At 62.9% G+C, this 17,177-nt stretch overlaps 3 protein-coding genes across 14 annotated transcripts; 2 read left to right on the forward strand and 1 right to left on the reverse strand.

Moving 5' to 3' along the window:
• The first annotated feature begins 193 nt into the window (after positions 1–193).
• SLC34A3 (solute carrier family 34 member 3) lies at positions 194–9,143 on the forward strand. 11 transcript variants are annotated; one of them, XM_036900780.2, is made up of 13 exons: positions 194–2,090; positions 2,249–2,359; positions 2,635–2,724; positions 3,107–3,235; positions 3,317–3,460; positions 3,533–3,644; positions 3,711–3,906; positions 4,018–4,107; positions 4,201–4,285; positions 4,364–4,531; positions 4,606–4,722; positions 4,795–4,919; positions 6,189–6,766. In XM_036900780.2, the coding sequence occupies exons 2-13, from the start codon at positions 2,287–2,289 to the stop codon at positions 6,651–6,653; spliced, it is 1,794 nt and encodes a 597-aa protein (XP_036756675.1). In that variant the 5' UTR covers positions 194–2,090; positions 2,249–2,286; the 3' UTR covers positions 6,654–6,766. The 11 variants fall into 11 exon arrangements, 8 of the variants coding, with proteins under 8 accessions (XP_036756675.1, XP_057355280.1, XP_036756674.1 ...); XR_008996720.1 differs by adding exons at positions 6,984–8,393; positions 8,902–9,143 and having other exon boundaries at positions 194–3,235; positions 6,189–6,548; XR_008996721.1 differs by adding exons at positions 6,984–8,352; positions 8,902–9,143 and having other exon boundaries at positions 194–3,235; positions 6,189–6,548.
• A 1,256-nt stretch (positions 9,144–10,399) lies between these two features.
• On the forward strand, positions 10,400–12,891 carry TUBB4B (tubulin beta 4B class IVb). Its single transcript, XM_036900848.2, has 4 exons — positions 10,400–10,624; positions 10,862–10,970; positions 11,042–11,152; positions 11,688–12,891. Exons 1-4 carry the CDS (start codon positions 10,568–10,570, stop codon positions 12,746–12,748), a joined length of 1,338 nt encoding a protein of 445 aa, XP_036756743.1. The 5' UTR covers positions 10,400–10,567; the 3' UTR covers positions 12,749–12,891.
• CIMIP2A (ciliary microtubule inner protein 2A) lies at positions 12,884–16,188 on the reverse strand. Of its 2 annotated transcripts, XM_036900871.1 has the most exons (7): positions 16,133–16,188; positions 14,867–15,078; positions 14,522–14,784; positions 14,295–14,421; positions 13,898–13,992; positions 13,395–13,512; positions 12,884–12,972 (listed from the first exon to the last, which is right to left on the reverse strand). In XM_036900871.1, the coding sequence occupies exons 1-7, from the start codon at positions 16,186–16,188 to the stop codon at positions 12,884–12,886; spliced, it is 960 nt and encodes a 319-aa protein (XP_036756766.1). The 2 variants fall into 2 exon arrangements, 1 of the variants encoding a protein (XP_036756766.1); XR_008996724.1 differs by lacking the exons at positions 12,884–12,972; positions 14,295–14,421; positions 14,522–14,784; positions 14,867–15,078; positions 16,133–16,188 and adding an exon at positions 12,982–13,259 and having other exon boundaries at positions 13,395–14,061.
• Positions 16,189–17,177: the final 989 nt, after the last annotated feature.

Below are 17,177 nucleotides of genomic sequence, written 5' to 3' on the forward strand. Positions count from 1 at the left end.
AGTGAGCCTGGCAGGGTTTAGCGGGGTGGGGGGTATGCTGCTGCTCCAGTTGCCTGCAGACCCAGCCCCGGCCTGGACTGAGCTCAGAGGTGCTTCCTAAAGGGGCCTGGGGGCCAGTCCCCCAGTCTCTGGCTGCAGGCTGGAGGGACAGGGACTGGCTAAGGCCATTCCTGGCTGTGCTAGGGCACATGCCCCCTCCCGTGTAAAACGTACCATAGGTGTGAGCCAGCAGAGGGGAGCCGCCTCCTGGCCTGCAAAGTAGCCCTGCTTGGTTCATTCAACAAAGGTCACTGAGCCCCAGGGTGTGCACCATTCCAGGAGGGTCCCCTGCAGGCACAAAGTTACCTGCAACCGGTGTCCAAGGAGAGGGCTCTGGGTGGGGCAGCTCTAGGCCCAGAGAAGGTGAGGACCTGCCTGAGGTCACACAGGTCAGTAGGGCCACTCCCACACTGGACCCTTTGCTGGCCCTCAGCTTCTCTCTGCCTCCAAGTGGCCACCACACAGACAATTCAGAGGGGCCAGAGCAGGTGCTATGGACCCAGACACCCCCAAAGTCAGCCTGCAACATCCCCATCCCTGCTTGGGCAGGAACATCATTCAGGAGCCCCTGGACGGTGGATGGCCGCATTGGGAAGGACGAGAGAATCTGCCAAGAGGACACTCAGAAACCTCCTCCTTCCCTGGGACAAAGTCCCCCATGCACACAGCAATCGGTGGTAGGAGGGCCCCTGGGGAGACTAGGCCCAAGGGGGAGCAAAGGGGCTGGCACCGGCAGGCCCAGCTCTTCCTCCTGGCATCCCAGGGGCAGGAAGGAAACTGACCCCAAAAAGGGGCATCCCACAAATGGTGGGACAGTTAGGACCCAGCTGGGGAGAAAAGTGGGCAGGCCAAGTCTCCTGGCCCCAGTGGGGTTGGGCAGTGGGCTGGGCAGCAGATGGGCCTCACCTTCCTCCCCTGGCAGTGGAGGCCTGGAGCCCTCCACGCTGCTGGGAGCTCTGCCCGGGCCGAACCAGCCTGAACCCGGATCTGAACTGGATGACCTCGGGCTGGTGCCCCACCCACCCACCTGGTGCAAAGGGCTTCCCTCCCACCGAGTGACCAGGGTAGGGAGGACCTTGATGCAGTCTGCGGAGCTCGGGGCAGACCTCCCTAGGGGCCCACCTGCCAAGCAGACCTCCCGCCCTGCCTTAGGCAGGTGTCCGGGAACGTCACCCAGGCATGTGCTGGTGGAAGTCTAGCCCCGAGGGCCTGGGCACTGGCCTGCAACACCCCTGGCCTGGCTCCAGGCTGGTCCGGCGAGAACTGCATGCCAAGAGGGCTGGGCTGGGGGCCGGAGCACCTGCGCGAGGGTGAAGGGGGACCTGGACAAGGCAGGTGCCATGGCTACAACGGGTACCCCTTGGGGGCCTTGACTCCTGGGTAAACATTAATGGGGCTCATACACAGCAGGTCATGTGCGCCCAGTGGATCTTTGACCTGCAGCTGCTTCTGCCCTGTGTCTCCTCCCTGCAGGTGCCCCCTCACTACACAGGTAGGAGCTCCTAGGACCAGGCGGGGGCCCAGGGACACTGGGGCCAGGGCTGGGTGACCTACAGGCCCAGGGCATAAGCCCCCAACCCAGAGCCTCCAGGGCTGAGGGAAAGAGAGCAGCTTGGGAACAAGCAGGAGAGAGAGGTGACAGGAAGCCCCCGGCACCCAGTCCCCGGGAACTAGGAGGGGGTCGGGGTGGAGGATGAGGTGGGGGCTCCAGACTCAGTGGGCTGAGGAGGAGCCTTGAGGTGGGGTGGGGGCACCCGAGCCCCTTGCCCTGCCCCCATCACCGGGGTGGGGCCCTTGGCCAGCAGAGACGTCACTGTTTGGTATCAAATGCCAAAGTCTAAGCTGGGACCATCTGCAGTGTCCCTGATGACAAGATAGGAGAGGTCCTTGGGTTCCTGCTCCAGCCCCTTCCAGCTCACTCCCCAGCACCCTGTGCCCTCGGCCACCCACCCAGCCTTCTTCCAGCCACAACCAGCGTGGGAACCAGCGAGCCAGGGCCTCCTCAACGCTGCCCCCAAAACTGGACGGGGCTCACCTGACAGCTGCCTGAGGTCACTATAGCCAGCCCCCTGCAGATGGAGGAAGGGGGAGATCACCAAGGCTAGCAGGGGGTGGGAAGGCTGGGCAGCAGCCAAGGACTCAGGTCAGGGGACCCCAGGGCCTGGCGGGGCAGGGGGAGATGAGTCTGACCTGCCCTTCCCACCAGCAGATCCGGCCTTGGCTTGGGTCTTTCCCTGCCCAAAGTCCATGCCGAATTCCCTCGCAAGTGGCCAGGCCCTCCCCACTCTTGGCCTGGTGGACCGGAGTCTGGGCAATGCAGGTACCAGGAAACCCCCAGCCCAGGCCTCAGCCTGCCACCCAGCCCCTGATCCACTGCTCTGGATAAGTGGGCAGAGGCGCTCCAGCCGCCCCCTGGAGGGCCCGTGGGGCTCCTGACAACTCTGGCCCAATAACTGGAGGCTCCTTTCCTCCTGTTCCCCGCTTCCGTCTCTCGCCTGAGCTGGTGCCAGGGTTCCCCCCACCCACTTTTGCCCCTACCTGGGGCTATCCAGGAAACATCTGGGTCCCTGGCTCTAGTGACCCGAACCCCTGCAGGGCCCTGCAGTCCTGCCCCTGCCTTGGGAGAGGGAGACACAGACCCCTGGGCCCTCCCCCAGCTAAAGGACACTAGCCAGTCCTGGAAAGGTACGTGTGGGTGGTAACTGGCCAGATGGGGCCCTGGCTCCCCAGGGTCTGAGTGTGGAGCACATCCTTGGGGAGAGAGAGCAGGGAGGTGGTTTGCCCCAAAAGGCCACAAGGAGACCCACCGCCATGCACACGACCACCGTGGGGACCCAGCTTGGCTGCCTACAGCATGCCCGCTCAACCGCACACCTCCCCTGCCACCCCTGCTGGCTGGAAGGCTTCTGGGAGGCTGCTGGGGCTGTCTGCTGGGTGCTCTGCAAAGAAACAGAGGAGGGGCCCCCAGACCCTGCCCTGTGGGAAGAGGAGGAAGGGGCCCAGCAGGGGTGCTGGGCAGGGCCAGCAGGGGCAGGGCTGGCTGAGCACAGCTGCCCGGTGCCCTCAGAGCTCAGCTCGGCCAGCAGGGTGCTCCGGGTGGCAGTGGGCTTCCTCAAGGCCTGTGGGCTTCTGGGCAATCTGTACCTCTTCATCTGCTCCCTGGACATCCTCAGCTTGGCCTTCCAGCTGCTGAGCGGTGAGTGAGTGGCTGGGCAGCTGGGCGTGGGGTGGGCAGCATGCCCTCCGTGGCCTCAGTGCACCTCCCTCCCGGGTGTAGGCCAAGTGGCTGGAGACATCTTCAAGGACAACGTGGTGCTGTCCAACCCCGTGGCTGGACTGGTCATCGGCGTGCTGGTCACTGTTCTGGTGCAGAGCTCCAGCACGTCCTCCTCCATTGTTGTCAGCATGGTGGCTGCCAAGTGTAAGTGCCCCCACCCTCCCGGGACAGTGGTGGGCAGGTGGGCACGAGAGGCTAACACAGCACCCCCAACAGTGCTGACCGTCCAGGCTTCTGTGCCCATCATCATGGGCGTCAACGTGGGAACGTCTATCACCAGCACCCTGGTCTCGATGGCACAGTCGGGGGACCGCGACGCATTCCGGAGGTAGGTGGGGTGTGGGGGCTGGGGCTGCCCTCGCCGCAGGGGCTGAGGCAGTCCTAATGTGCGCAGGGCCTTTGGCGGCTCGGCGGTGCATGGGCTCTTCAACTGGCTCACCGTGCTGATCCTGCTGCCTCTGGAGAGTGCCACAGCCCTACTGCAGGAGCTCAGCGCGCTGGCCCTGGGCACTGCCAGCCTGCCAGCCGGGGCGCACACTCCTGACATCCTTAAGGTGCTGACCCAGCCGCTTACACACCTCATTGTGCAGGTGAGAAAGGCTGCCGCCCTCCCGAGGCCCCTCGCCTGGGCATGTCTGAGGAGAGGGGGGTGGAGGGGCCAGGGCTGTGTCTGGCCCTGCACAGGCAACCCTGTCCCACAGCTGGACACTGACGTGATCATGCACAGCGCCACAGGCAATACCACCAACAGCAGTCTCATTAAGCAATGGTGCGGCACCAGGGGGCCGACGGTGAGGTGCCTCTGACCCCCGGCCTCTAGCCTGCTGAGTTACCAGCCCCACCTGCTCGGGGTTGTCCTGAGCCTGCCCTGCCTCACCTCCCAGACCTCGGGGAGCGGCGACTGCGGAACAGATGCCCTTGGCCCCTGCCCGGAGCCCAGCAGCTCGGCCACCGTGGAGCAGCTGCCTTGTGAGGCCCAGCGTGCGCTCCCAGCCCCCACCCGCCCTGCGCACTGGCCTCCACTTACCCCCCGCCCCCTGCCCCCAGGCCACCACCTGTTCGTGGGCACGACACTCACGGACCTGGCTGTGGGCTTCATCCTGCTGGCTGCCTCCCTTCTCGTGCTCTGCACCTGCCTCATCCTCATCGTCAAGCTGCTCAACTCTGTGCTGCGCGGCCGCGTAGCCCAGGCCGTGAGGATGGTCATCAATGCTGGTGCGTGGGGACACTCGGATGGATGCGGGGGACCCGGGGGGCCAGGCCGGTGACCTTGCTCCCACCACCCCCAGAATTCCCCTTCCCGTTCAGCTGGCTCAGTGGCTACCTGGCAATCCTCGTGGGTGCCGGCCTGACCTTCCTCCTCCAGAGCAGCAGTGTCTTCACAGCGGCCATTGTGCCCCTCATGGGTGAGCATGATGGGAGCGCCCAGCCTCAGGAGCAGGGGCTTAGGGCCCCATGGTGACCCCAGGCTCCCCCAGGGGTCGGGGTGATCAGCTTGGAGCGGGCATATCCCCTCTTCCTGGGCTCCAACATTGGCACCACCACCACGGCCCTACTGGCTGCCCTGGCCAGCCCTGTGGACCGGCTGCTCAGCGCCATCCAGGTACTGCGCCCCCACCCCTCCTGGCCCCCAGCCCCTCACACTCCCAACACCAGCCCTCAGCTATCCCTTGCCCTCAGTACCCTCTGGTCCAGCCATGTGGGCAGGAGGTGCAAGACCTGCCCGGGGGGCAATCCTGGGATGGCTGCCTGCTAGGACCTGAAGCCCCACCTCGGGCCCCAGGGGACCTCTGGGCATCTCTCAGACCCCCAGCGACCTCACCAGTTCCAGGACTGTGTGGTCCTGGGGTGCTCTCGCCTTTCTCTCTGTCAGCCCCTCCCTAACTTCCTTCAAGGGACACGTTCCCCTCCGCCCCCGGCCCTGTGCTCCTGGCTGGGTTTCCTTTGAGGCCTTCCACCCTGGAGGGCCTTGGGCTTTCTGTTCTGCCACCTCCAGGATGCCCCCCGACCAGCCGTCTAATCCAGTAGGCCCCTTCTTGGACAGCATGCCATCTTCCTGCGAAGCGCTGCCCCACCTGTGCTGGGTGCTCCATGCTGCCCCTGCCCCTGTCCCCATTCTGCCTCCAGGACGCCTCTCTCTAGCTGCACGCCCAGCACCCAGTCCCGTTTAGTCCTGCTGATTCCCTGAGCCACCCCCTCGGTGGCCCAGTGCCCTGGCTCACACTTCTCTCCCCTCCACCTCTGCCTGGGCACCTGGGCAGGTCCGGCTCCTGAGAGCCCAGATGTTGCCAGGCTGCTCCACACAAGAAGAAATGAGCCCGGCTGGTCCTCCCCGCCCCCACCTGCTCTCTTGCCTCTGCTCCATCTCAGCCACTCAGACTCTCCGAGTGCAGAGCCCTGCTTGCTCTACCCCCTCCAGGAAGCCCTCCAGACTGCGCCGCTGCACCAACACCTCAAGTCCAGCAACCCCTGGAGGGGGCTGTGTTCCCTTCGCGTGGGGCCCAGCACCTCCTCCCCTTCAGAGCCAAGCCAGAGCCTGGGACTTGGGTGGTCATTCCCACCCAGGGGTTAGAAAGGGTCACCAGGCCTGAGGCACGTGCAAGCTAAAGCCAAGCCAGCCAGGATTGGCTCCATGCAGTCACCACACTGGGGTGCCAGGCTGGGCTCCCTGCCCCCAAAGGTGGGGGTGGGGGGCTGCGGGAGGAGCCTGCCTGCGCCTGGCCGGAACCTGCTCTCCCACTTGGCCTGTGTCAGCCAGTGGTCAGGACCCCAGACAGGCTTCAGGCTCAGTGCCCTTTCTGCAGAGGTGAGGAGAGGCGGGCATCCTGGGGAGCCCGGGCTCCTGACCCCTGCCTGGCCTCCTTCCCTCTAGGTTGCCCTCATCCACTTTTTCTTCAACCTGGCTGGCATCCTGCTGTGGTATGTGGTGCCCATCCTGCGGCTGCCCATCCCACTGGCCAAGGGCTTTGGAGACCTGACTGCCCGCTACCGTTGGGTGGCCATCGCCTACCTGCTCCTCAGTTTCCTGCTGCTCCCACTGGCTGCCTTTGGGCTTTCCCTGGCTGGAGGCACGGCGCTGGCTGCCGTCGGGGGGCCCCTGGTAGGGCTGGTGCTCCTCGTCATCCTGATCAATGTCCTGCGGCGGCACCGGCCGGCCTGGCTGCCCAGCTGTCTGCGGTCCTGGGCCTGGCTCCCACTCTGGCTCCACTCTCTGGAGCCCTGGGACCGCCTGGTGGGTCGCTGCTTCCCCTGCAGGGCCTGCAGCTCCCCTCAGGCCGCCACCAAGGAGGCCTACTGCTACGAGAACGCCGAGGTCCTGGCGTCCCAGCAGTTGTGAGGGGCAGGCCCCCCACCCCACTGACCTCTGGGTGTCCTAGGGGAATCCCAGGAGCAGAGGACTTCTGAGTGACCTGGCTGGCTTTCTTTGCAAATAAATGAGGCCGAGTCCCAGGTGTGGGTGGTCTTCACTCTTAGACAGGGGATACCTGGGGAGGGCCCCAGCCGGGCTCCAGGAGGACTGGAGATGGACGTGCACCGATACTGTCCCCTAGCAGACAGTCAGGGGCTCACGGCAAAAAATGCGTGGGCACCTGCTGTGCTTGGGGGGGCAGCACCCCGCGGATCCTGAACCCCAGGCTGACTCTCTCTCTGCGGCCTCCCAGCACAGAATCACCAAGCAGCATCTGGTTGGAGCATGGAGACTTCCTGAAGCAAGCAGCTGGGTCTGGGGAGGCAGTGCCTGTGGGCTCCCACGCACCCTGCCCCCAAGGATGCGTGCCTGGAGGCCCACGCGGGTGTAGGCAGCCTGCTGTCAGGGCCCTGAGTTCCGCTGGTGTGTGGGGGAGTTAGGAGGGGATAGAGTGAGGGCCTGGTGGCCTGGAGGTGACACCCCCAACCCATTCTGCCCACCTTCTCCAGGCTGGGTAAAGTTCCGGGGGAGGAGGGAATGGGTGTCAAGGGTGGGAGACTCCTCGGTTCCTGCCTGGGCCGGGCCAGGCAGGCACTCAGTGGCCCAAGATCCACCAGGAAGCGGGTCCTGCCCTTCACCCCTGGCCCCACTTGCACCTGGAGCCCACATTACAGGCAAAATCCCTTGGCCACAAGGCAGTAGGCAAAGGCCACCGGTCCAGGTGAGGGCAGTGAGACCGAGCACTGTGCCCCACCTGGGGGTGCACTCAGGGCTCCAGCCACCCCCACGCTCCCTGCAGCCCACACCGTGGGGCTTGACCGCTGGCAGGCCACCGGACGAGGAGGAGGCTGCCTCCCTGCCCATCCAGCTCAGGGCTGTCCACAGCCCCAGCCCAACAGCCCCACGCCACGGGGGAAAGAAAGCTCTGAGTAAATCCCATCTGTCACCCAGATTCACACAGGGCGCGGGGCACACAGGCTGACCCCAGTCACGGGTCTGGTTTGCCCCTTCTTGGTGGGCTGCTGTGGCCAGTCACTTCCTCCCAGTCCAGGGACACTGGCCTGATGTGGGGGCACATTCCCAGCCCCTTGGGTTTGCTTAGCCAGTGTGGTCAGTATGAGGCCTGAGAGAGCCCTAGGGCCAGTTCCTGTCCAGGGCCCTCTCCTTTGACCTCCCTGCAGGTTCCCCTGTCCTCCCAGCAACCCACCAGGCCTCTTAGCCTGGGGCTCCCTGCCCGCCCAGGAAGTAGCCACCTGTTCTCAGAGTCAAAATCACCTTAGAGAACCGATCCCCCGGGGGCAGTCTCACGCACTCCAGATGCCCCCCCCCACACTTCTTTGCCCTCAGATGCTCCTGGGGCTCTGATATTAGCCTCACAGTCCCTCTGAAGGAAGTCCCCAGAGGAGAGGCTGCTGGCGTTCCCTGGGGAGATGATGGAGAGGGCTCCCCCTCCCCACAGTAGGGAGGGGGTGAGAGGAGAAGGAAGCACTCCATGCACCTCTCCTTCTGGGGCAGATGAGGCCACCCACAAAGGCTGACCACTGGGTCCTTTGAGGCCGTGAAGGACTGTCTGCCTGCTGCTCCTGCCTGGCGGTAACACAGCCTCCCGCTGGGACCATGGACACCAGTAAACAGAGCTGTCGTTGTGGACGCCTCCAACAGCAGCAGGTGGGGTGGAGGGCTGGGTTCCCATTCCTCGCATGGCTCCCGCCTGGACGTCCCTGTGTGGCTGCCCGTCCACAAGCCCCCCCACTGGGGCCGGGCCCCTGGCTGGCCCTCCAGCCCATTCAGGCCTACATTGCCACTGTGGCAGGAACATCCTAGGCTCAGGGTGGGGACCTGCAGTGCCCCCTTTCCAGCCCTGCGCAGCAGCCTTGTGCCCTCCAGTGTCCACCTCCCAGGAAAGTAGGGGGCTGGCAAGGCAGAACACCTGGTGCCTCAGAGAGCTCTGGGCTCACACCTAGGAGGGCAGGTCTGTTCTGTTACCTATAAAATGGCACCATGCTGAACTCCCAGCTCTGTGGGCACTGGTCACAGGAATAAGGGGGCCTTTTCCACGAGGGGGTCTTAGGCCCCACAGGCTGGGGGTGTGAGGAGGGAAGGCTTTGATGACCTCCTTAAAGAGCACTCTGGGCACCTGCTCACGGGAAAATCCGAGCTGCTCCCTTTCCCACAGATGTGACTGCTGCAGAGCTGGGGCCTTACTGACTGCTGCTTGGGCAGCTAGGCTGCTTTGCCGGGCATGGTGAGGACCCCAGGATGCCAGACAGCAGCCCTGCACACCCCACATATGGATGTGGGGAAGAAGCCTGTGGGGGCAGCCTTGCTGGACCAGTCAGCAGGGGAGCGAGCCTGTCCCCGACCTGCACTTCCACACGCTGACTCACCCTCCGGGTCGGACTGCAGTCTCGAGGACCTAGGCTGCAGACCGCTCTCCAGGGGACTGCAAGGCTAACCGGTGCGCCAGCGCGCTGCTTGTCCCAGCGATTCCATCCCCGGATTAAGTTTCAGTTGTGTACCGTGATACGCTGTAATACCGCAGAGTGCCATGATACCGCGGTATTGCGTATTCCAGGGCCCAGAGGGAGCACATTCCCTTTAGAGAGAGGAAAATACATAACCAGGTAATCCCCCAACAGCCCCCCAGGAGCGGGCAAAGGAGGGTAAGTTCATTGAGAAAACAAGAATCCATAGAGGCCTCAGTGGCCACGGCAAGGAAGGCAGTCCAGGTAGACCCAACGGTGTGATTTATTCGTTGTAAATACAAAAATGTAGTGCAGGTAGTTTTCTAAACGACTGAAGGCACAACCACATGTAATTTAACTACCCTTCCTTTGTGAGCTTGTTTTTGCCCAAATATAAATCGGGGAAATGTAAGGGCATGTCTCAGCTAAGGCAAGCTGATGCGTGGTTGGGGTAGCAGGGCTGGGAGCCCGGAGGTTCGGGGCCGCCCGCGCCCAGGGAGGTCTGGGCGCCGCCCTCGTCTCCACGCAGCTCAGTGCGCTCCTGGAGCGGCACCAAGGCGACAGGCGCGGAGCCAGTGCGTCTCCACAACAAGAGCGCGGACCGGGCAGGCGCCGCCCTGCCCTCCGTGTACCGCGGTCCCCCGCCTGGATCTGGCGCAGCGGCCCACGTGCTCCCTCCCCTGACTGCCAAGGAGGGAGCCCCGCGAGGCCAAGGCCGCCCGTCCGTCCAGGCGCCGCGCCCCTCCTCTGTTCCGAGACCCCGTTTCGCGACAGCCCGCGGCGGCCGCCCGCGGGAAGGCGCACGGTGGTAACGGGCCCGAGCGACCGGCCCGCCTTCACCCGGGCTGCGACCCCTTCCCTCCCCGGAGCGACCTCCCGCCCCCGCCGCCCCCGCCGCCCCCGCCGTCCCCGCCGCCCCCGCCACCCCCGCGGCCGGCCGGAGCCCGCGCCCACAGCCCGCGCGTCACCTCGGCACTGCGGCGGTTACCTGGACGCTGGTCTGCTCAGCCAATAACGCCAGCCCATCGGCGTGCTCTCCGGAGCCAGCCAATGAAAGGACAAATCAATCATTTGAAACACCCAATGGATAGAGCACCGCGCACGAAGTGGGGCATTTTTGATAGGGAGAGCCGAGGCCTCGGCTGACCAATAGAAAGAGAATGGCGCTGGGAAGGCGGGCGTTAGGCAGCTTGACTGACGGGACCAAAACCAATTAAACGAGGTTGCTTGCCAGCCTCGTTCCGGAGGCCCAATAGGAGGCTGCAGGAGGCGGGCGCCGCGGCTATATAAGTGCGAGAAGAGCGTCAGTTGTAGCACACTGCGCATCCGCGTATAAGCTGTTGTACCCGTCCATCAGAAACCGCCGCTGCCGCCGCCATGAGGGAGATCGTGCACCTGCAGGCTGGCCAGTGCGGCAACCAGATCGGCGCCAAGGTGGGTGGCGGGGCACCAGGGCCTGGCAAGGGCTTGCGAGCAGACGGGCAGCGGGAAAGATGGCGGCGGCGGGCGGGCAGCGCCCCGCATTGCGGCCGCGCGGGGCGGGGGAGCGGCGGGCTGCCCCCGGGGACCGGCCGGCGGTGGGGGAGGGGAGGGGAGGCTCGCCCGTCCGGGGCGGAGCCGGCCCCGGCCAGGCGTGACTCAGCCGGTCGCGGCCGCCCGCTTCTCTCGCAGTTCTGGGAGGTGATCAGCGACGAGCATGGCATCGACCCTACTGGGACTTACCACGGCGACAGCGACCTGCAGCTGGAGCGGATCAATGTGTACTACAACGAGGCCACCGGTGAGCCCCCGCGCCCCTCCCCAGTCTGCTGCCGCGCCGCGGCCCCTGGCTGACGCCCTCCGCCCCCGCAGGTGGCAAGTACGTGCCCCGCGCCGTGCTCGTGGACCTGGAGCCGGGCACCATGGACTCCGTGCGCTCGGGACCCTTCGGGCAGATCTTTAGGCCGGACAACTTCGTCTTCGGTGAGCCGCGCGCGGGTGGGGGCTGGGTGGCGGCCTGGTAGCCAGGACGGCTCAGAGGTCCAGGGGTGCCCAAGGTCACCACCGGCAGCACCGCAGAGCCGAGGTGTTAGTCCGCTCTGTCTCCTGAGCGCAAGCCAGGGCCCCTGGGCACCCTCCTCCCTTTCAGTCACTCAATCCCCTCCCCTAAAGCGGCTTTGGAGGCCCAGCTGTCCGCTGCAGGAAAGGAGCCTGCAGATGTAGTCTCCCTGCAGGGAACGACGAGTTGGAGGTAGTGGTGGTTCGTCTGTCCTTGGGAATTGGCAGGGGCCGCCTGTGGGAGGGGCTGGCCCATCGTTAAGCCATCTCAGCCTGATTCCTAATGTAGTTTTTAACCGGGCAGGTTGCTGCTTTATCAGTTCGGGGGTCCACTACTTGGTGTATATGGAGCATAAGCTCTCCGTGTCACCACGTGGCGTGTTATTTGGCATTTTTGGCCCAGGTGACCAGGGGTGACTGCATGCCTGGCCAGAGAGTGACTGGCTGTTCCCTTTTGCAGGTCAGAGTGGTGCTGGGAACAACTGGGCCAAGGGGCACTACACGGAAGGTGCGGAGCTGGTTGACTCAGTGCTGGATGTAGTGCGGAAGGAGGCAGAGAGCTGTGACTGCCTGCAGGGCTTCCAGCTGACCCACTCCCTTGGGGGAGGGACCGGGTCCGGGATGGGCACCCTCCTCATCAGCAAGATCCGGGAGGAGTACCCTGACAGGATCATGAATACGTTCAGCGTGGTGCCCTCGCCCAAGGTGTCGGACACGGTGGTGGAGCCCTATAATGCCACCCTCTCGGTCCACCAGCTGGTGGAAAACACAGACGAGACCTACTGCATTGATAACGAGGCGCTCTACGACATCTGCTTCCGCACCCTCAAGCTGACCACACCCACCTACGGCGACCTGAACCACCTGGTGTCTGCCACCATGAGTGGGGTCACTACCTGCCTGCGCTTCCCCGGCCAGCTCAATGCCGACCTGCGCAAACTGGCTGTCAACATGGTCCCCTTCCCCCGCCTGCACTTCTTCATGCCAGGCTTCGCCCCACTGACCAGCCGGGGCAGCCAGCAGTATCGCGCCCTGACAGTGCCCGAGCTCACCCAGCAGATGTTTGATGCCAAGAACATGATGGCTGCCTGTGACCCCCGCCATGGCCGCTACCTGACCGTAGCTGCTGTGTTCAGGGGCCGCATGTCCATGAAGGAGGTGGATGAGCAGATGCTTAACGTCCAAAACAAGAACAGCAGCTATTTTGTTGAGTGGATCCCCAACAACGTGAAGACAGCTGTCTGCGACATCCCACCCCGGGGGCTGAAAATGTCTGCCACCTTCATCGGCAACAGCACGGCCATCCAGGAGCTGTTCAAGCGCATCTCAGAGCAGTTCACGGCCATGTTCCGGCGCAAGGCCTTCCTGCACTGGTACACGGGCGAGGGCATGGACGAGATGGAGTTCACCGAGGCCGAGAGCAACATGAACGACCTGGTGTCCGAGTACCAGCAGTACCAGGACGCCACGGCCGAGGAGGAGGGCGAGTTTGAGGAGGAGGCTGAGGAGGAGGTGGCCTAGGCTGTCTTGTACCCGGTAAAGTGTGGAAGCCATGTGAACTCTTTATTCACTCACACCCTGTTTTCATGTCTGTGCACTTGCCCTTCTTCCTGTCTTGGCATCACATGCTGTACAGACAACATCATTAAAGCATTTTCATAGTGCCTGGTTTCGCCTCTCCAGTTCCTTCCGACAGGCCTTGCGGGTACTGTTACCGAATGTCAGCCCATAGTTGTCCTGCATGGCTGCAAGGGGCAGCACTGCTGCTGAGCTCCCAGGCTCGTCCTGTGCCCAGGACGCGCGCACTGCCAGAGGGGATCAGCCTGGCTGCCGAACACAGGCTTCGGAGGAGCTTGGCGGGCTGCCTTGGGCACTTTCCTCCCGAGGGTAGGTCTGTCCTGTCCACACTAAACCTCCAGAGAGCCAGCGTGGTCTGGTGGTAGTTCTGTGCCACTTGAAGTGCAGGGGGTTGAGTCCCTTGGGGGACACTGGGGAATGATAGGGTGCTGGGCAATCCTACCTCAAGCGGACCCTGGGGACATAAGCTGGGGTTTACAGCTGGCCTTGTGCCAGTGGTCCCGTGGGTAGGAACCGTGCGACCTGAGCCCTCCCCCGGTGGCCTGGCCACTGAGCTGTCTGAGGCAGGCAAGGAGCCCACCGCACTCACATGGTATGAACCCCATGTAGAAGGGTATCAGGCCCCTGCTGCTGTAGATGGTGGTGCTGGGCCAGTGTGTGGGGGGCAGCCTTGACCCCAGGGCACAGGTGGGGTTTCTGAACAGGAACTAGAGGGAAAGAACAGGTGTTGACATGTGCTTCCTTCCCCACCTGGCAGCCAGGGAGCAAAATGTTCCTGCTGGTGAGGTGGGGTAGGGTGGGGTGGGCCTTCTGGGAAGTGGCTGATCTCAGAGGTCTTTTCTGTCTGCCCCCCCCTCCCAATGCTCTAGAGCAGGATGTCAAGACCAGGTGAGGACTAGCAGGGGGAGCAGCCTCCTCAGGCCAGGCAGAGCCCCATCCCCAGGGCTCTAAGGCAGGTCTGCCTCCACAGCCCCCTCCAGGGAAGCTGCTGAGCCCTGGCCCTGGCCACTCGGGTATGGAGACTGCTGTGTGGGGCCTGTAGGCTGTGCTGGACACTGGAGCAGCCCGGGCACGGGGTCCTCATCCTCATACCTGGTGCCTGTCGAACTCGTCCATAGCCTGTGTGACGCTGTCGTGGTAATTCATCCCCATCACCCAGGCAAACCGGGGGATGAAGCCAGTGTAGCCTGGGGAAGACAATGTCAGGGTCCTGTCCCAGGTCCCCTCCCCCTTCCCCTGGGCTTACCCACTTGGCCCTAGGCGTGTCAGGGAAGTCTGCTGGGCCGCTTTACTTCCCTAGACATTGACTGTCTTCTGTGGCCTGTGGACGGACTGAGGAACCGGCAGGCAGGAGTTTCCAGCCTTGCTAGAAGCTGGGCTCCAAAATGCAGTTTTGGGGCAGGGCAGGGTCCACAGGCAGCCCTCATCCTGCCTGGGCCCCTGGAGCCTTGTTGGGCAAGTGTCCCTCAGCCCAGGCCCAGGTTCCCACCTGAGATGGCCTTGCGTTGGATCAGGTTGGGGTGGTCCAGCTGGGGCAGCCTGTGGAACCTGTCCACGTCTAGGGTCTCATGCTGGTGTGCTGGGGGTGGGTACTCATCCCTCCTGCGGTGGTACAGCTGAGATGGGGAGGAGCCAAGTTACCGCCCCAGCCTCCCCTGCTCCCCACCCCTGGGTCTGGCTTGGGTGAGACTGTGTCCCAGTGCATCTTCCAATTACCTGGTCCTGCCCTGGGGCCTTGAGGATGGGGGTGGTACTCTTCCATCCCTCCTCCCCATAGGCCAGCCACTGGCCCGGGTGTCCAAGATCTTTGGAGTCCCCCTTCCTGCCTGGCAGGCATGGCGGGTAGGGGTGGTAGGGCAGTAAGCCTGCAGGCAACAGGACCTGCCTGGGTATGTTCTCCAGCCTCGATGGCCCCTGGGCGTCCACCTCCTGGGGTGGGGACCAGCCTAAGATCTCAAAGTTCTTGTGGGGCTTCAAACCTGTATGGACAGGGCAGGCGTGAGTGACAGCAGGCAGGAGGGTGGGTCTGGGATGCACAGGGCTTGTGGGCAGGCAGCTCACCAGTGTAGTGGGGGACGTCGGGCTCAGACAGGTCACGGCAGGGGATGAAAGGCAGCTGGGGCTTGCTGAAGTCCTCGAACTTGGGTTTGGCTATGGGGGACAGCACAGAGCAGGGGCTCTTTGGCACACTGGGGTCTGTGAGCAGCCGCGCTGTGGTGCGCCCATAGGTGTTCCCCACCTGGTAGCGCATCTGTGGATAGAAGCCGGCATAGCTGCAGAGGGGAGAGCGGGAGAAACAGCGAGCAGGGTGTGGGTCCAGCCTCTGCACAGTGCAGCCACTGGCAGGTCACCTGACCTCACCTACACACTGGGAGGTCCCAGCAGCACCTGCCTTCTGGGGATCTTGAGTTTGAATGGGCAGCACATACCAAGCACCGAGAACAGGTCTGGCCCACAGGAGGGGAACTCCGTGGCCCACCACCATTGGACTGTCACCCTGCCGGTACTTGGCCACCCAACAACAAGGGCTTAGAGAGGAGGGGAAGCTTTTCCAGGGATGGGGACGGGGTCTGCGCTGGGCCAAGGCTCAGGGAAGCCACTGGACTGGAAGGCACTGTGGGGATTTGGCCTCTTTTTGCCACCCAGGAGGCCAGCCGCCAGCTGTATGGGACCAGGATTGTGGAGAGTTTGGAGGGCTGCTGGTAGGAGGTGACGGTTGAGCTGAGTGTCATTTAAAACTATCGCATGGGAAAATGGGACAGGCGTCACGGTGCAGGCCCCAAGTGGGGGTGCTCTGGTGGTTCAGTGCTGCTTGGGGGGCCTGTGTGACCTCCCAATAAGGCTGAGGTGTGAGGGCAAGAGCCCTCTGCAGCGTCTGTCACCAGTCCCACCTTTCCTAGACCATCATGGAAAGTCAGATCTGGCTCCTTCCCACACATGGATGTGTGTGTATGAAGGTGTGCACACCCACTCCGTGGAAGGCTCAGTTCTACTGTCTACAGGGAGCGGGGAACCTAGTAAGGCACCTGGCCCTCCAGCAGTCAGTTAGCTCTGGGCGCCCATGTCATCTTCAGAGTGTCAAGCCCTCTGGAGCGTCCGGGGCTCATGCAGCCAGCCTCTGCCAGCTGCGGGGCTGTCCCCGGTTCTGCTTGCAGGGCAGAGTCGGCAGGGAGGGCAGGCCTGGGCCCTCAGCAGCCCTGCCCAAGCCCCTCCAGCCTCGGCTCTGGAGTTCCCCACACAGCGGGTCTTAAGCACTCAGGCCCCAGCCCCGCTCCCCCAGCCTCAGCCTCAGCAACCCCAGCCTCCCTCCAGGGCTCCAGCACTTACCCGGGGATATAGTGAGGTTCTGGCGTGAAGAGGTTGTGTTTCTGACTAGCTGTCATCTTGCCTCAATTCTGCTTTTGCTGGCTCCAGCCCCTTTGCAAGTCCTGCTCCCTTCCCTGAGAGGAGTCCCTGTTGCCTGGCAACGATTGTGAAGAGGCCCAGCCCTGTTGGACCCTGCCTGGGTTCAGCCCCTTCCTTAATGCTGTGGGTGCTTCCATTTTACAGGTGGGACACTGAGGCCCATTCAGGTGACAGGCTGGGAAGGTGTCACACTGAGGACCTCAGAGCTCAGAAAGATGGGACTGACTGTCGGTGCAGCAGAGTTGGCCCTGCTGGGAAGTGGGGGCGGGATTAGGCCTGGATTCTTGCCACCCCAGGAAGCCAGCAGCCAACTGAAAAGCAGTCCCCTCCAATCCCAACTCCTCTCCTCAGGTGAAAGGCCCTGGGAATTTTGGAGGTAGCATCTCAAGCCTCAACAGTGAGGATTCTGACTCTTCCCTAAAGGGTCTTTTCCCCACAGCTGGGCACTATTGTCCATTTTAAATGACTCTTTTTCATGTGTGTGTGTAGGAAGGACTTTCTAAGCACAAAAACCAATAAAAATATCAAGGAAAAGATTAGCCGTTTCAAGTACATGTCAAAAAATAGCATAAACATTACTAAAAGGCAGATTACTAGCTTGAAAAAGGTTGCAACAAGGATTATGAACAGATATGATGTCAGTATAAAAGCCTTACAAATTGAGAATATGACAGATTATCACCCCAATAGAAAAATGCAGCTATGTGAACACCTTAAGAAAAAAACAACCCACAGCCAATAAACACACGGAGAGAAGGTTGAACCTTAAACGCTGATGATGAGTTTCAGATGCTCACTGCTGGCAGGGTTGTGGTGAGAGTAAGCCCCACTTCGGGCAACGCTGTCTGGAAAGCAGTTTGGGGGATACAGATGGAGTCCATACAAGACATTGCATACTGTGACCCATTGCTCCCATTGGTAGGAGTCTATCCCGAGGAAATGACCGACATTCCGCTGAAGGCATATG

The sequence above is a fragment of the Manis pentadactyla genome, chromosome 3 (assembly GCF_030020395.1).
Source record: "Manis pentadactyla isolate mManPen7 chromosome 3, mManPen7.hap1, whole genome shotgun sequence".
NCBI classification, from domain to species: Eukaryota; Metazoa; Chordata; class Mammalia; order Pholidota; family Manidae; genus Manis; species Manis pentadactyla.